The 18,260-nt window shown below is 49.2% G+C and overlaps 1 protein-coding gene across 6 annotated transcripts in view; it reads left to right on the top strand.

The window, feature by feature from the left end:
- Positions 1–18,260, top strand: part of Efcab6 (EF-hand calcium binding domain 6) — a 194,425-nt gene that overhangs the window by 165,315 nt on the left and 10,850 nt on the right. For all 6 annotated transcript variants that reach the window (XM_034516791.2, XM_076911766.1, XM_076911767.1 and 3 more), the window contains 2 exons: positions 579–770; positions 13,766–13,993. In XM_034516791.2, the coding sequence (XP_034372682.1) occupies positions 579–770; positions 13,766–13,993 (420 nt within the window). The remainder of the gene's footprint in view (positions 1–578; positions 771–13,765; positions 13,994–18,260) is intronic.

The raw sequence follows: 18,260 nt of genomic DNA, 5'->3' as shown, positions 1-18,260 counted from the left end.
AGCCAAAGACTCAGTCACAACCGCCCCTAGCTAGGTCCACCTTTACAGAGAATGTGCCAAAGCTGAGAGAGGACAAGGACTTAGCTGAGCAACCCAGGGACAGGGACTGCCCCTCTGTGCCCTGCTGTTCCCTGCTGCCTCAATGACTGGCTGAAAAGCTCTGTGGTGTTTTGCTTACACACACTCCCTGCTCCAAGGTGTGCCTAACTTGCACAGCACAAGAAAGATGGCTCAGGAGAGTTGGGTTCGTGGGCTGCAGGCACATTAAATTTTTACTTTAAAAAAGAAAAGCGTTAATCTGCCACCTGATGTATATTTCCCTGTGCAGTAAGAATGAATGATTTTGTTTCGACAGATGGAGAAGTGTGTGCATACTTTTTATAGCATGTTTTTACACCTTTGCAGTTGACTGCTGCATGACTCGACCCACGGTTTGTCATGATTGCCACGCAGCTCGACCCGCTGTGTCAGGATGACGACTCCACTCGTGGTGTGGGACCAACCCCTCACCCATAGGCTGGGGCATTCATTTGCCAGGAGCATTTGCCAGTTTTTCTTCTGCTTTTGTGATGTTTTAGGCATTCTCTGCACTGGATAAAGAGGACACAGGGTTCGTGAAGGCTATGGAATTTGGAGATGTCCTGAAGATCGTATGCCAGAAGCTAACAGATAACCAATATCATTACTTCTTGAGGAGATTAAGACTTCACCTAACACCCAACATACACTGGAAATACTTCCTGGAGAACTTCAGCTCCTTCTTGGATGAGGTAAGGCACCCTCCGTCAAAGGAGCTCACAGGGACAGCCAATTCGAATGTCATCATTAGAGCAAGTCAGATGAAAATCTGTGATAAGCTGTGTGGCGTGCTGGTAGGGAAATTGTATCCTCTACTTTGTGGGGAAGGGTTTTCTTGTGTTAGAGAGGCCTGGGAGCTTGCTTGCTCTCACTTGCTCTCGCTTGCTGGCTTTAGCATTCAGAGGACCTTAGATCTTGGAAGAAGACCTGGCATCTAGAGAAGTGAGGCCCACTGAGGCCAGGCCAAGGGCTGCACCAGCAGAGCCCCAGACAGAGTCAAACATGGTGGTGTGGTGGTCCTGAGAGATGTACAGGTGGAAGGTAGAAAGTCTCCTGGGAAGCCAGGCGGGCTTCACAAAGTGGGGATGGTGAAAGCTGGGCTGCTTCCTGTGGCTAAATAAATGGCGCTGTGTCACTGACAACACCTCTAGCCTAGGTGAGTGAGGAGACACCATTCCACACAGCAGTCTGTGCTGAGGGAGGGGGGTCACAATTGCTGTGACCCCTGCCCTTGATGGAGGAACAAAAGGATACAGTGGATACACCACAGAGAGCTCACACTAGCAGGTGCTAACTGTTGTCTGAGCTGGCTGCTCTGGTTCATTCTTGATGTCCTTTCCAGATGCCAGCCTGCGTGTGACCATGTGTTGAACACCCGAGTTTACAGTCCTCAGTCGTAGCCTCCTGGTTAGGCACCTCACAATCATAGGCCAATTTTTTTAGGTGAGGACTCTGACCCAGAGATGCTGGGTGATCCCCTGCCTCAGCCTTCCAGTCTGATTACAGTCGTGAGCCAGCATGCCCAGCTTTCAGTCATGTTAATGGCTTTAGTTCATTCATAGAATCTGTTATAATGATAATCTCCATGTTAAGTGGAAAGACACTGTCGAGAGCATGCTAGTGTTCTTGCATGTGTTCCCATCATCCTGCTGGAAGCATGTAGCTTATCTTGCATTTCTTCCACCACAGGCAAAGCCTCTGTGCCTGTGTCCTGAGGCACACATGTATACATATGCACATATGTGATGCATGTGTGTAAACAAACATGTGCAAGCATGTACACACACACACACTCACTCACACACACTCTCGCTGCTCCATGTGAAATGGCTATTGGTCCTGATGCTGCCTGCAGTACTCTTCTGGGTAGCACACCAGGCTTCCTGGTGCTCCCTCCGTGCTCCCACCAACCCTATTTCAGCCACATTAGCTTCGCCTTGGTTTTAATGAGGTCAGGCTGCGATGGGAGGCCGCCTGTCCCCTGGCTGTTACAAAGACCTTCTGCTCTGTGGAATGACTTTCAATCTTCACATTGTGGCCATTGCTCTCCCCCGTGATTATGCTTTTTGTCACCCTATTAAAAAAATACACTGTTGTGCAAAGCCGAGAAAAGACAGCGTTCATATGACCCCCGCTGTATCAGTGACTTGTCACGGCAAGGAAGGAGCGAACTCCGGCTCAGGCAGGGTGCTTCCTGTGTTTCCTCATTGTCAGCGGAGTGAGGGAGGTAGACAAGTGCTGTGTGCACTTGTAAAACGAGAGGATTTAAAACCTGAAAGGAAGGCAGTTTCCAGGCCAACGCCTCTGTGCCTCCTTGAAGACCGCTTTTCCTGTTTGGAATCATTTGGAGCTATGCAGAGCAGAGATGACATTGAAGATGTAACTGGGTGTCTTGGCTTCTTCCACTTATATTAAATGGTGCCAGGCCACCTACAGGTAGAATGTTGCTGCTTAGAAACTTCCCACTGACTCTCTTATCCTGAGCATTTAGTGTTCCCACTTCTGCCACTGTGATGTATTCTTCAGCGCACACTTTCCTTTGTAAATTTATATCCACATTTTATAGCGTTCAGTGTCTATGGGGTGTGTGCATGTGTGCGTGCACACTTGCATGTATGGGCACATGCGTATGTGTGTGCATACACGTGGAGGCTGGAGGTTGATATCACATCTCTTCCTCAATTTCCCTCCACTGTATTTCCTACAACTGGGTCAGCCAGTCTAGCTAGCCAGCTCACCACAGTTTCTGTCTCCCAGGGGCTGACTTTGCAGGTGGGCCTCTACATTAGCACACTTTGGGATTTTTGTTTGTTTGTTTGTTTTTTATTTTTGAGAACCTCATTAATACAGTATTTATATAATTTCCAACCTTTCCTCCCCCTACTCAAACTCTTCCCCATCCTTCCTACTCCCTTTCAAATTCATGACTTCTTCTTTAATTATATATATATAATATAATAATAACATATACAATATATATTATTATATATGATATAATAATATATAATATATTATAATTATATATAATAATTATATAATATATAATGTAATAATCTATATATGTGTGTATATATATGTATATATGTATACATACACATATATGTATATATGTATGTATGTATATGTATATATACACATATATATGTATGTATGTATGTATATATATGTATATATACACATATATATGTATGTATATATATATACATAGAGACAGAGACAAAGAGAAAGAGGGAGAAAGCATGTTGAGTCCATGTATATGTGTTTAGAGCTGACTGCTTGGTATTAGATAACCCACAGAGCTCATCTTTGGAGAAGTCTGGCTTTCCATCTCTTGGCAGCCATTAACTGCCTATACCCCCTCATTAAGGGGCGGAGTCTTGCGAGATTCCCCCATCCATGGCAGCGTGTCCACCGACATCATCATTCAGGTCTTGTTTGGGCAGCTGTATATGTGAAGTCTCATGGCTACAGCTTCCCCATCTTATGTAGAAGATACAGTCTCACAGCAGACTTCTGGTCCTCTGACTCTAACAGTTTTTCAGCCTTCTCTTCCACAATGCTCTCCCGAGGCTTAGGTGTGAAGTTGTGTTGTAGATGTACCAGTTGGGACTGGGCACCCCATGGTCACCTGTTCTCTGCATTTTAACCAGTTCTGGCTTTCTGTGATGTCTCCATCCATGGTGTTTCCATCTGTTGCACAAAGGAGCTTCTCAGATGAGGGGTGAGATCTGTGCTTATCTGTGGGTCTAGGGACAAGTATTTATAATGCATCTGGGGGTTGTGCTGGCTTAGGAATGCGCCTGCCCAGTTTCTGTGTGGGTTCTGGAATCCTAATTCTCATCCTCATGCTTGAGTGATGAGCACTTTATCTCCTGAACCAACCCCCACCCCCAGACCCTATGTCTACCTTTTATGGAATCCCAGAGCAAAAACGTCTGGGGTGAAAGAGCAGGAATATCTTGAAAGCAACTCCCTATACGATGTTTTTAAAAACAATTCTGTGTATTAGGTTACATCATCTGAAATCATCGTTGAAGGTGATTGGATGTAGACAGTGCATATGGCTCCAGGGTTTATCTGTGTCCATTATACACTATTTAGCCTGAACTCATAGCTTTGAAGGGAAGAGTTGAGACTGTCCCTCTGCTCTGCAATATGGCTTCTCTCCAACCCCTCTGCGTGAGCCTTTCCAGCCAGACTCTGGGCAACAGGGTTTGTGGTCTGCTAGAGGGTTTCAGGACTCTTGTAATAAATTTTAAATTATTTTTAATTAAAAAAAAATAAATGTATTTGTATGCATCTGGGGTGTATGTATACGCATTGACCAGAGAGGTCAGAGGTGTTGGATCTCCTGGAGCTAAAGTTACAGGAAGTTTTATAAACCACCTAGTGTGTACTTCCTGCCAGTCCAGGAGAACCAGAAGAGTGTTGCTTACCTGGCTGACAAGCTGAGCCAAGGATCACAGGTTTAAAGGACCATAAGCGCCCCATCACCCCGGTGAAGGGGAGCACAGTACAAGCGCCATGTGGGTGCTCAGTTTGTCCTGTTTACTCACCGATTGGGGCAGGAAGCAGGAACAGAGAGACCACCCAATGGCTCTTGAATGCGTTTCAGAGTGTAGCTGCCTTGCTCTGGGCCACAGAGAATGGCTGGGGACTCCCCACTCCATGTGACTAGGGAATTGGGGGAGGATAGGCTTTTGTCACTCAGCCTGCTACAGCTTAATCCCAGGCTCTCACCAGGAGGGAAGAGAAGTCAGAAGTGGTAGGGCTGAGTAAAGTCTCACTTCAGCTCATTAAGGGGATACCAGCCATCCTCTCCCTCTAGGGGACACAGGGGAGGCAAGTAATTAAAAAGAGATTACTGAAGTGTAATTAAAGAAGCCAACACCTTCCTCACAGAGGGATTTAGCAGAGATTACCCCAGCCAAGGCCACTTGATTCTTGGGCTGTAGAACTGTACTCAAGGCCTTAGTAAGACTCCCAAGTGTAGCGAAAGAATGAAGTCCATCATCTGGCTCCACCCATGTCTTGTGCTCAGTGAACCTCAATGCCCCTTCTCAGACATGTTTAAGATCTCACATCTTGTGGCTATTGTGCAGGAGTGTGGGATTAAGCCCTTCCCACAGGAGAAGCATCCTGGGTCCTGGCTCTACAGCGTGGTTGCTCTGGTCTGGGCTGCTCCTGTTTCCAGAGGCACCAGTGTAGTCAGTGCTTCACAAGAGCAGGGTGAGGACAGAAGAGCCTACCCAAGGCTGGAGTCCCACTTCCCATGCACAGCCCACTCACACAGGAAGGCCAGCCCCATGTTTACAGAGGCCAGTGGGCCCATGAAGGGGAAGGTGACCCCAGTGTCCCTCACCATTGGGGATTGACCTCTCAAGCACCCAATAGGAAGAAGAAGTATTAGACTTGAAATGGCCCAGTGGCCAGGTTCCAGGACAAAGCATCGAGCAAGAGACAGGCTGTTCCTCATGCTTCTGTTCCTCCTCAGCCAAGCTCGTTCTCAGCTCCGGGAAAAGTGTTTCACACCCAGGTGCTTTGTGTGGAAGACATTGTATCACTTTGCCTGAAGGAAGTCATTCCTGCTCAGTGGAGTTTTGGATCTACTGAGTACCAGAAATGGGGTTCAGCTCAGTTGTGGCATTGCCAGCTGAGCATACCAGGAAGCCAGGAGCCAACCCCAGGGCCGCTGTATCAAGGAAGTCCTGTGTCAGGGGCAGCCCTGCTTATACACTGAAGGCCTAAAATCAGCCATAGGCTTGACATACATGCCTGCTAACACAAAGTCTTGGGCCTCTATAGAAAAACACTGAAACGGGTAGCTTTAAGCTATTGTAAACAAGCAGCTTTGGTGGAAATTTGTCAGCCTGAGTCGTCATAGACCTTGTAGATAGGTAACCTTGGTGGATAGTACCAACTTAGATAAGGACAAGTGAATCATAGGCAGAGTCATAGTGATCTGTCCCCTGAACCCTCACCCAGCTGATACTCTGTTCTGGAAGACATCTGTACTCCCCCTGAACACCTACGCTCCTGTGTCATCCCCTTCCCCACATCCCACCTTTTTGTGTATATAACTCCTATGTGGAAAAGTAAAATGGCGGTTTGATCAGCCTATAGACAGCCGTGGTCCTTTGCGTTCACCTGTTTTCCCCCCATTCTCTCTTAGGTGATCTCCCCGGACCCTGTTTAATGCCCTGCTGGACAGGACAGTCCTGCAGAAAATGGCTGGGAATACAGTGGTCCCTCCCCCTTCTCTCTCTGCTGAGTAGTACTCCCTGGCTCCTTTCCAGCAGATTAGGCATCTTGGGGTTCAGGTGTGTGGTGGATAAGGGGGTGCACTCAGAGGACCCCACTGGGTGATGCACCTTCACAGAATTGGCCATGGCCACTCCTGTGGAAGCCAGAGTTTGGACTGTGCTGAGGTATTAAGAAAGAACAACTCGCCCACCCAAAGATTGTGTCTGGCCAGCCACAGTCATCTTGTCACCACAATCAAATGTCACCAGACAGGAGGGCATCAGGAAGGTGCCACAAGCCAGCCACATCCCAGGGATTCCCATGAGTGCTCTTCACTGGTACTCTCGATGGCCCTGCATGCTGGGAGCACGCTCTATCAGCACCATCTTTCAGGGGAGGAAGCCAAGGTTCAGAAAGCCATGGCGTCCCCCCAGAGCTAGCTTTCCAGGCTGGGATTAGGATCCCACAGCTTGGAGACTTACATCCTCAGCTTCCCTTGGAGAAGGAGAGCCGCTTCACTGTCTACCTTAGGACTGTCACACAGATTCCTTGCCCTGTGGTTGACACAGCTCCTCAGGATCCCTGGCCCAGCCAACACCAAATATCCGCATTATTATTTATATTCTAACCTATTCCAGCTTGTGCTGAGTGTTTGGCGATGATGTGGTCAGTGGTGTGGAATTTATTTGAGTAGAGGAATTTATATTAGCATTTTTATAAGTGACTTCGCCCCCCGAGTTTATTGGGTCATTAAAGAGCCAAGGGGGCGGCTTTGATTCTCTGAACTTTATGTCAGTTTCACACACTAGAAGGATTTGTGAGGTGGGAGTTTGCACAGGTCTGGGCGGATTCTGTGTAAGTGCCCACTGTGTGCCAGAAGTGAGCTGGAGAGCTAGGAGGCAGTGAGGGGATGGGGGAAGAGAGTTAGGATGCAGGCAGGACTGGTTTTCTGATGAGCCTTTGAACCTATAGGGAAGGGAAGACCTATAGGGAGAGACGTGCTGGAGGAGCACTTTGTGTAGTCCCAAGTCTGGGGAGGGAGCACACATCAGATATGGTCAGGGCATGGAGACTGGGAGATGCAGCCAGCAGGCCACGGCCTCTGTTCCCTCCCTGTGGGCATCTCTGAATGTCCTCTGGGGCAAGAGGTTTTAGTCTCTCAGTCACAGCCCTAGGACAGTACCTGGTAACTACCCTGTAGTGTTTTTTTGAGCTTCTAAGTCTTCTTCCAAAGAGGCCCTTGTATTCTTCATGGCTTTTGGAGGAGTCATCATGGAAGCCTACTGTGTGTCTGGAGTAGGAATACTTTGAGATCTGTCACTGGCAGGGGGAGCCTAAGGACACCATAAGTCCCACCTTTCAGAACCCAGCCCTGTGGCTCTGTAAATCAGAAAGCATCAGCCACTCAGGATGGTGGGAGGATTTCAGAGACTGTACTCAGTCTAGCCTGCACTCTGTGAAGGCATCATAGCCAGCAACTGGGCTGGGCCTCAGCAAGCACTGACAGGGTTGGTTGACTCTGGGGTCTTTCCAGAGATGTTCTGGAAGCCAGGAACTCTCCATGCACAGCTGTAATCAGCAACCCTCAGGAGGAAATACTTACTTTGACTCACAATTTGAGGGGATGTGGCATCCATCATGGTGGAGAAGGAACAGTGGCACACAGCAGGCTGTGGACAGCTTCAGGGTGAGGGCAGCTTGCTCAAATCTTCAAGGATCAGGAAGCAGAGAGGGGACAAGAACTGGAACTAGGAATCTTGAGGCCAGTGACATACTGCCTATCGCCCCCACAGTCTCCCAGCTGGGAACCAAATGTTCAAACACAAGAGCCTGTGGGGATATGTCACAGCACACGAGCCTGTGGGGATATGTCACGGCACACGAGCCTGTGGGGATACCTCACGGCAGCCTTCACACCCCTCACACCACCAGGACACTTGGGATGGTGCCTGAGGCGTTGGTGTCATGCTTCATCATGGAGACAGTCCTAGATCTTGACATCTGTCCAGTAGTCTTCCCTGGGCCATGAGCGCCCCCTTTCCTGCCTCTGCGTGTCGAGCAGGCATCACAGGCGAGCAAGAGCATCTTCCTTCCAGAGCTCAGACTTCATTTTCATCTAAGTATTCAATGCCTTTTTTTTTGGGGGGGGGGACAGGCAGCCTCGCTGCTATTATTTTTAGATTCATTTTAGATTCAATTGCCCACTGTAAATATAAATGAAGACACAGTACAATTAATTTCCCTGCTAATCAAAATATTTGATCAAATGAAGCAATTTTTCAATTTTTGGAACTAATTATAACCTTCTCTAGAAGGAAGTGCCGAGCTCGGTGCTGTTTCTAATTAGAAGCCTCTCGCTACCTGCTGAGTTCTTGTGGATGAGGTTTCAGAGGCTCCCCACTCTGGGGGACCATGGGTGAAACTATAGATTGTCTCTGAGTCCTGACAGCAGAGCCGGTTCTGTGAAGCATGGCTGGATGGGCTAGCTCCGACCTTCATGGTAGATTTGTACACCAATGGGTTTCTGAGCCAACATTGGAATGGATCTCCCTAAACCACCTTGTCTGAATCTGCTTGCTCTGAAGCAAGGTTACCACAGCCTCCAGTACCATGGGTGCCTCAGTAGTATAAAGGTCACCAGGAGCTGGGCTGTTCTTTCTCAAGTATACCGAGGCTACACATGTGAGCTCTCTCTCTCTCTCTCTCTCTCTCTCTCTCTCTCTCTCTCTCTCTCTCTCTCTCACACACACACACACACACACACACACACTTCTCTTTGTCTCCCTACCCTGGGATTCCCATTTCTACACACCTTTACTATAAAGCTGACTGCTGGTGGAAAGGTGTTTCTGCATCTGAATCTGATGATGGTGTCTTCTCTGATTAGAAAGAACATTCCTCTTAGTTATAGGGAGAAAAAAAAAAAAGCACAATTTCCCCCATTCAGATGGGGCACAAAAGCGTCAGACTGGGAGCCATCTGTTCCTTCTTGGCGCCCACGGGTGCTCAGTGAGGCTGCTGGGGGCTGAGCTGAGGCAGTGGGAGCCAGAAGGCCAGAGCCCAGCAGGCTCTGTACAAAGCCCTCAGAAGCCTGGCCCTGCCCCCCAGGGTTGCATGGGATCTCTGGGTGACATTGGTGCATATGTGTCTGTATGTGTGTGTACACACATACACACACATATATATAGGGGCAACAGTGCCATGAAGTTGCCAGTGGCCTGAGGACCTTCATGCCAGTGCTTTAGAAGTGGTGACAGCAATGGTCCCTGTGGATGGGATTTTCAGTGACCTTGCTTTCTCTGGGCTTTCTGAGTGACCTCCATGGAACTGTAGGCATAACTCTGGTACACAGACAAACACATCTCTAGCTAGAGTGAGCAGTGACTGCGTCCTCCACGGTTCCATATCCTTTTCTGCCAACTCAGTCCCTGGGTATCATCTTGGACAGCATTTAAGGTCCTCCTTTTCCTTCCCCCACCCCCAACTTTCTGGTCTGAGAGGGGGATAATGTCACTGTCACAGTGTCCTGTTGTCTGGCTGGCTGCAGGAGGGACGTGTTTGGCCAGTCCATGGTTAGAATGTAAGTGCCACTCTTCTCTCTCTGTGCCTTCATGATAGTGTGTCAGGAGGGCCATGTCTCTTCCTGAGGGTCCTCCCCCTTACCTAAGGGACTTGGCCCACATCCCTCTCCTCCAAGACACTAAGTTGCCTATGAGCAGAGCATAGAGAACCATTCCCTACCTGAGTCCCCAGGTGAAGTAGGTGTGCTGCAGAGGTCAGCAAGTGGCTGCCTGTCCCAATGTTGAGGCTTACTGTGTGTTTGCCCTGGGAGGATGGCCCAGGCAGGTGTGTCACCCACTCCTGGGGCTGGGACTAGCCAGTCTGACCACTGCTTTCTGGATGGAGCAGCACAGATGGATAGCAGGGGATCTGGGTCAACATCAGAGATGTGAGTCTGGCCAGCACCCTGCCTTGGCACAGCTACTCAGGCTATAGGCGTGTGGGGCGTTTGTGGATTACAGGTGTGTGCATGTGTGAGCATTCCTTATGTGGCTATCTGGTGGTCCTCTTCCATTCGTTCTCCTGTAGCATAGATGTTCTCTTGCTACTGTTTTGCTCGGAGCCGTCTAGCAGCTGCCTATCTAGAGAGATAGCATGTTGCCCTAACATGCATGTAAGGTTATCCATTATTGCCAATGCTTTATATGTCTTGTTAATTTTCTCTTTTGTTTTCTAAAGAGGATCTGGAACAAGTCAGGGCTAAGTTGACCGCAGGGATACTTTCTGGTTTGGTTAAGTCCCTCCTCTCTAGCATGGAGATGATCAGAGTTCCCAGTTGGCTAAAGCAGATTCTTTCTGCCTTTCCATTTCCTCACCTCCAGATAGTTGATCCATGCCCACCACTCAGAGCAGGCAGAATCCCGCCCACTCCCTCATTATACCACTGCCAATGCTGGCATCATTGTGTGTCTGCTACGTGTTTCTTGGTTTCACCATGCCCCTAATATCTCCCCTAACTCCTGGGGACTCTCCCTGGGAGACAGAGGACAGGGACCCTTGCTCTCTGTGAAATCCATCTGCCAGAGTAAGAGAGCAAAGGTGAGCATAGAGGGTGTCAGAGAGAAGTGTGACAGGAAAGTGATGAGGGAGGGGACCGGTGGATGAGGCTCCAAGATGCCACAGACTGGAGAAGGAATGGAGACAAAGCACGTAGCCTCCCAGGGCAGTGCTGTAGCCCTGGGGTTCCGCCAGCCAGCAGGAGCCCTCAGCTGGAACAGGGTGAGTGAGGTCACAGAATGCAGGGGACCCATTGTGAAGCTGGCCTCTTGTCCTGGGGCTCATAAGGGTCTGGCCTTGATCTGGTGGATGCTTCTGGAAAAGAGCCTGCTCAGAGGTGTCCGACATGGGCACAGGAGACTATCAGAGCAAGGTGAGACCAGGGCTGAATTGTTTGTGATTGGAGTCAGAAAAGTCAGCATAGGTGGCTGCAGGCCTCGGGGCTGAATATAGAGCTTCCATGAGCTGAGGCAGAAGCCATAGAGGATCACGCTTTGATGCTCAGGGGAAAAGGGTCATCTTTGATGAAACTGATAAGCCTCGTTTGGGCTCCGCCCCTCACTGAGGCCACCTATCTAAGGCAGCTGCACTGCTGTCTAGTGCTGTGTAGGTGAACAGGCCTCTTGATCAAAGGCTCCAGGGAGGCAGCCTATGCTCGATCACTGGTGGGCAGAACCAATGCCTGCCAACACAGAACAGAGTCTCAGCCCAGCTCTGTGACTCTCACTAGGTCACAGGTGCAGCCAGCTTCAGTCTCATGTGGCCACGCCTTCTCCAAAAGTGTATGACAGTATATTTTTTCACTTGATCTTAGCCAAAAGGCCAAAAAGTGGTGACTGCACATTTTTCAATCATTGATGGAATTGTCAAAATGTCTATTTTCCCATTCCCCATATATCCAATGAAGGTGTGCAGGGAGGAAGGGAGAGAGGAAGGGAGGAGGGAGGGAAGGAGGGAGGGAGGGAGGGAGAAAGGGAGACTGTGTACAGCCTCAGCTGTTATTCTTCAGGAGCCACCCACCTTGTTAGAGATTGGATCTCTCACTAGCCTGAGAGTCTATCAGTCTATACTATGCTATGCTGGCTGTCCCATGAACCCCAGGGGTGCTCCTGTCTCCATTTTCCCCATGCTGGGATTGTAGGGGCACATCATCCTGCCCTCTTCTTAGGGTAAGACCTGGGGGTCTAGTTCAGGTTCTCATGTGCCTCTGTGGCAGATGCTTTACCCACAGAGTCGTCTCCCCAGGCCCCAGAGAGACTTTATTTTTTGGACTTGAATCTGACTCTCTCAGTCAGGAACATGGCCTTACCCTTCACTCATCCCAATTGCAGTTAATATGAGTTTCTCTCAGGAAGCTCAGTTTCTCCCAGGATCTCACTTGTGGGTTCAGTAGCCTGTCATCAATGAGCAGTGTGGAACTCTCCTCACTCTGGCTTGTAACTCATCACAGCTAGTGCCTCACAGGGGCAGGTATTGCTGCTCTCATGTTTTTAGTTCAAATTGGACCACTTTCCTAAATCATTTGGAGACTTTCAAGTTGATTTGTCTAACAGCAGGGACGTCTCCAGCATGTTAGTCTCCATTTTCTTGTCTTAGCTCAAGAAGCAAGTCTTGTAAAAATGGGTATAGTAGGGGAGGCATGGAGGTGCAAGTCGCCCCATCCCAGGGAAGCTTGAGGCATGGAGACACTGAGTGAGGCCAGCCTGGGCTACATAGATGAATCACAAAATAAGTAAATGAAGCCCGCCTATTTAAGGCTGTCGGGGTTTCCTAGTTTCATAAAACGTGCTGCCTGACAGCAATGGAGTGCAGACATTGCTGCTAGATCACTTAAAGTGTGGCCAAGTTGGAATACTAGTTGGAAGCATGTATTGTCAAAGCCTGCTGATTGCCCAGCACAGCACTGGTACCCACTAAGTAAGAGCCAGTGTCAAAGCAAGGATTGTGATAAGACCATCATCAAGATACAGCAGGACAGGGACAGGGACAGGGACAGTAGTGGACTCCCTTGCCCTTTGGCTATCACTGGCTAGGTCTTTTATGCCAGCAGAGCATCACCTTCTGCCCCCAGGCCTACATAGCTTCAGAACATTTGGCTCACTCAGCAAGAAGGTACCTGCCAAAGCTGTTTCCTGCCTTGCTTGAAGGCTAAAACCTTTCCTAACACACACTTTTCCACCCTTTGGATCTTCCAAGCCTAGCCAAAGCATAGTAACAAGTCTCCCAAGAGACCTGACCTAGCCAGCACCCCTCAAAAAAGCTGAGAGTTCCTGCCTGTTTTCCCAGCCCCTTTGTTGATGTTTCTCAAGTGACTACTCCTGGCTTGCCACTCCAGTCCATCTATCCCCATAGTGAAGTGCCAGACACTCCTCCTGGGGACCCCCAGCTGCAAGCCCTTTACTTGCTCATAACTATAATGAATCTTTGCCTCGGTCCAGGAAGTCCCTGATCCTAGCCCAGGTTGTACATCTCTGCTGGTTTCCCCAGCACCAGGGACAGCTCTATACACCATTGAGGTTTTTAGGGAATCCAACTTTTAAGTCCTTTTGCTAACCTAATGTGGTTAGCATTTTACTAACTGAGCTATCTCCCCAGCCCTTGAATGTGTTAAACGAACCCAAAGAAACAGCCATCAAGAGGGAACAGGAGAGAGTTTATGGTGCACCACCCCCTTGGGCTTCCCCACCTTCCAAGGGCAGAGTGCCACCCTGGGGACCACTTTCCTGGCAAGTAAGCCTGGGCTTCCACACAACTGGGCTGACCCATCGTTAGAAATCGTGACACATTTGCTCCTCTCTTTCTCACTAAGCTTTGCCTCCCTGCACCCAGAGACAAGAGGCGTCTACTGTTGACCCAGCGGACCAATTTTTCATTCTATTCTCTGCAGACGGCTGACGAGTGGGCAGAGAATATGCCCAAGGTCCCGCCCCCTGCATCCCCCAAAGAAACATCCAACAGAGACATTCTGGCACGAGTGCAGAAGGCAGTAGCTTCCCACTACCACACCATCACCCAGGAGTTTGAGAACTTTGACACCCTGAAAAGCAACACAGTCTCCAGAGATGAGTTCCGGTCCATCTGCACCCGTCATGTACAGATCCTGACGGACGAGCAGGTAAGAGTGCAGCCAAGTGGGTGTCAGAGCAGACAGTTCTCCACTACACTATTTTTTCTTGGTGCTTAAGGTAATTTCCCCCTTTCCTTTTTCTTTTCCTCCTCCTTTTTCTTCCTTTCCCTTCCTTTCTCCCTTGTTCATAAGCATTCCCTAGGTAGCCCTTAGTGACCTGGAACACTTTGTAGAGAAAACTGACCTCAGACTTGGGTTGATCTTCCTCTTCTGCCTCTTCATTGCTGGGAGCCCCTGTGTGAGCTCCCACACCCTGCTGGGATCTTAATTTGTTGTAAACCATACTGAAACTCACAGAAGCCTCTGTTGCTGTAACAGCTGTGAACATTTCAGTCAGGGTAAGCTTCATGTCCCTTTTGCTGTTAAAATGAGTCCCAGCTCCCAGTCTCCTGCATCTGCGATCATCTGGTACTGGAATGATTGACATTGATTTCCCTCTCTGTGTTGCACCCTGGGGCAGCACACTGTGCAAGTCATGTTGGTGATGGTGCCAGAACACTAAATACAGCTTAACCGCCATCTTGTTTTCATGACCTGGATCACCCACACAATAAATGCATACTCAAAGGAGTCCAGCTCTCCAGAGCTCCATGAATGGGGGAGGGGACACAGCTTGGAAACCTGTGGGAACGGTCGGCAGAGAGAGAGAGAGAGAGAGAGAGAGAGAGAGAGAGAGAGAGAGAGAGAGAGAGAGAGAGAGAAGAGAGAGAGATCTCCAGTGCTGAGTTTGAACTGATGGGCTGTCAGGGCTCTGCATGAAATATGTTGCTAACTACCCACCATCAGAGTTAGGTCTGCCTGGCTGTTGCTTCAGGTGACAGACCAGAGCCCGTCCTTACAGGCAGGTCTGTGGTGTTAGGGAATGTCTACATATAGCCTTATCATGAAGGAGGATCTCTCAATATTTTGTTTGTGATTTCTGTCACTGCCCCAAAACAGATACCCCTAGCAAGTGAGAAAGATGCTTGCAGATAATAAGATAACTCAGACTTCTGCACCTGTCCAGCTGTGTACCTGTCTAGCTTTTCACCTGTCCATTTCTGTAACTGTTCAGCAGTGTGCCTGGACAACTGTACTCCTGTCCAGCTGTGTGACTCAGAAAAGTCAGTTGGCATCTCTGTATGTTTCCCACCATGTTCCTGGCACCCTTCTCTCCTAGCCAGCTCCCTGCCAGGACCTGGCGCCTGTATCTCTTGCTGCCTATGCCTCCTCCTAGATTCTAAGCAGAAGGAAGCTTTTCCCAGCCCCATTTGGCCCTTTCAGCTCCCTGCATCCTTCCAGTTCCCATGTCCCTGGTCCCCTGACCCCAGCCTTGGTCTCTGAGCAGGTTTCTGGGTACATAGTCACCAACCTTGATGTGCAGCAAATGCAGAGCCAGCAAGCCCACCTGTGCACAAGTGCTGGTGCCAGGCTGCTGTCGACAGACGGATTTTCCCCTGCTGCTGTGACATGATACCTGACCAATGCAACTTGGGGGAGGAAGGGTTCCTCTTGGCTCATGGTTTGAAGGTATGGTCTGTCGTGGTGGGGAAGCATAGTGACAGAGGCTGGAGGCAGCTGGCCATGTGTACACAGCCAGGAAGCAGGGAGAGATGGCTGCTGGTCACTTCCTACCTTTTATTCAGCCCAGGGCTGCAGCCCATTGGATGGTCCTGTTCACATTTAGGGTGTGTCTTCCCACCTTGATTAGTCTCATCTAGAAAACTCCACACAGATATGTATACAGGCTCATCTCCTATGTGATTCTAGACCCTGTCAAGTCGACAGTCAAGATTAATCATCCCAGCAAAGGAGGGATATGGAAGGCCAGTGAAGCGGGACTTACGAGGAAGTGCAGGCTCCTGCCTATTGGAAGGAAGCCGGTGGGAGCTGAGAGGACATGGCTGGGCACCCACAGGGCGCGTGGTCTCCCTGATAACAGGATGCAGGCCCATGGAAACAGAGCAGTGCAGACAAGGGTACCCCAAGCCAGGAGCAACAGGTTTGAGGTACCAAACAGCAGCCTGAGGGCAAAGCAGCCCCCACCCTGTCCCCAAAGGATCTGCTTTCTCAGAGAACATCTAGACAGTAAACATACTAAGCAAAATAGACAGTGCCTGAGCCAATGATGATGCTCTATGTTCCTTTAAGGGCAGGAAAAGGGTACAGACAGGGAATAGGAGGCAGGCTTGTTACTAGCTGGGTTGGGAAGGCTCTCTGAGCAGATAGCTCAGAAATGAAGACCTGGCTAGTAGGTAGGGTTATCTGGGAGCAGAGGGGACATGGATGACAAAGGCTATGATGGGATTGGCCATTCACTGATGGGTGGGCAGTGGGGAATGAGCCCAAGCCTGGAGCCTGACCTGTAGAACAATGGCACTCTGATTGCTGTGTGGAGATAGAGGGATGAGTGGCAGGGAGCAGGGTGGACCAGCGACAGAGGCGGCAAGGAGAGATTCCGATTCAAAGCTGAATCCCACATTATGTGACAGTGTTCACAGTGAGAGTGTCTGTGTGGTCTGTGGGCAGCAATAGAGCCATACATGGATGATAGCCCATGTACTTATGCACATGCATGTGCACCCAAGTGGATGCACACTTTATGTATGTGTGCATGTGTGTGTGCATGTGTGTGTGTGTGTGTGTGTGTGTGTGTGTGTCCTTTTCTACAATGCCCCTGCAGTTGGGTAGACCCTGCATTTACAGCTCATTCTTGGCTCCACTCTGGGCTGTGGTCACGCCATCCTCACCTTGCCCAAGGTTACAGGAACACCAGCTGATCCTCTCCTGAAGTTTTTGGAGCTTCTGCTTTCTATTCTTGCCATGCAGGTAGCACGTGTTTGTCCACCTGTGTGAAGTAGGTCTCCTTGATCCTGGGGACTCTGTGGGCCTCCTTCCTCTTCAGCGTCAGTGCTGTCTGTCAGCCATTCTTTCATGGAGGTCCGTTCTAACTGCACTGTGCTCCACCAGACTGTAAATGACCAATACCTGGGTCTCTGGGCTCTGTCCAGCCAGGAGTGTCTGCAGCCAGCTCAGCTCTCTGTAGTGTTTCAGTGCCATTGCATTGGCTCCCCTGGAAGTCCTGGTGATGCATGCCCAAAAGACTAGTACTGAGGCAGGAGCATCACCAGCTCCCACAGTGTGGGCTTCATGAGCCCCCTGTGTCTCCAAGAGGGTGGGAGAGGGGAGCCTGACACACTTTATTGGATTACACTAACTGAACTTCCTGTCTCCTGATCAGTCTCTCCCCTGTTCTGCGAATGTCCCCATATCATTCCACTCTATTGTTACTGTTTGGGATGCCTGTGTCTTTAATGCCTGTTTGGTTTGACTATAAGAAAAAACTTGTAACTTCATGCTTTTGGTTAAGTTTTGTTAGCTGTCATCCTAACTGCTTTGCCTAATTCTGTCATTGTTATTGTTATGACTTGCCAGCAATGGCTGTTACCTTGGGCCAGTTCTGAGCAGCAGGCAAGTGACCTTTCAACCTATAGGCCTCTCTTTTTTTTTTTTTTTTTTTTTTTTTTCCTTGATTTGTAACAATGCCTAGATCCCACAGTCCTGTTAACCAGGACTGTGGCAGTGGTTTTTATCCCTGTTCTAGCCTTATTGAACAGGAATGCTTCAGGTTAAATGTATTTTCTCTAAAGATACCTTCATATATCAAATGTCAGGAGCCCCCAACCAACTCTTCCCTGTCTGCCTGTTTTTCTAAGACCTTGTGACCGTGGGTGAGTACCGGTTGTACCGGCCGGCTTCTCTACATGCATACATGTATCAAGATAGACATCTAGCTTTTTCTCATTCAATTTCTCAATTCAATGAGCCGTGCTGATAGGCTTTATGACAGTGAAGCAAACATAGTAAAGCATAGTAAAGCTCCTGTTGTAAGCACAATTTGGTCAGGGTGTGTTGAAAGTGTTTCCCTGGTTGGAGAGGTTGCTCAGTGGTTAGTGGTTAGGGGCACTGACTGAGCTTGCAGAGGGCCTGGGTTGGGTTCTGACTGAAATGGTGACTCACAACTGTCTGTAGTGTTAGCTTCAGAGAACCCGATGCACTCTCCTGTCCTTGGCCGGCTCCCACATGTGTAAATACAAACATGTACACTCTCCCCTTCTCCTCCCCTTCCCTCCCCACCTCTCGTTCTTTCTCTTTAAACTTAAAAACAAAGTTCTACAATGCTGGATCTCATGACAGGCACTTTAGTGACAATTTGTGTCAAATGTTTGTGGCTTTAGTCTTGTACTTTCTTGTCTTGTCCGTGTCTTGTTTGAAT

This window comes from Arvicanthis niloticus, chromosome 13 (assembly GCF_011762505.2).
Source record: "Arvicanthis niloticus isolate mArvNil1 chromosome 13, mArvNil1.pat.X, whole genome shotgun sequence".
In the NCBI taxonomy this organism is placed as follows: Eukaryota; Metazoa; Chordata; class Mammalia; order Rodentia; family Muridae; genus Arvicanthis; species Arvicanthis niloticus.
Note: the sequence above shows the minus strand (reverse complement) of the source record. Positions and strands in the feature narration are given on the sequence as shown.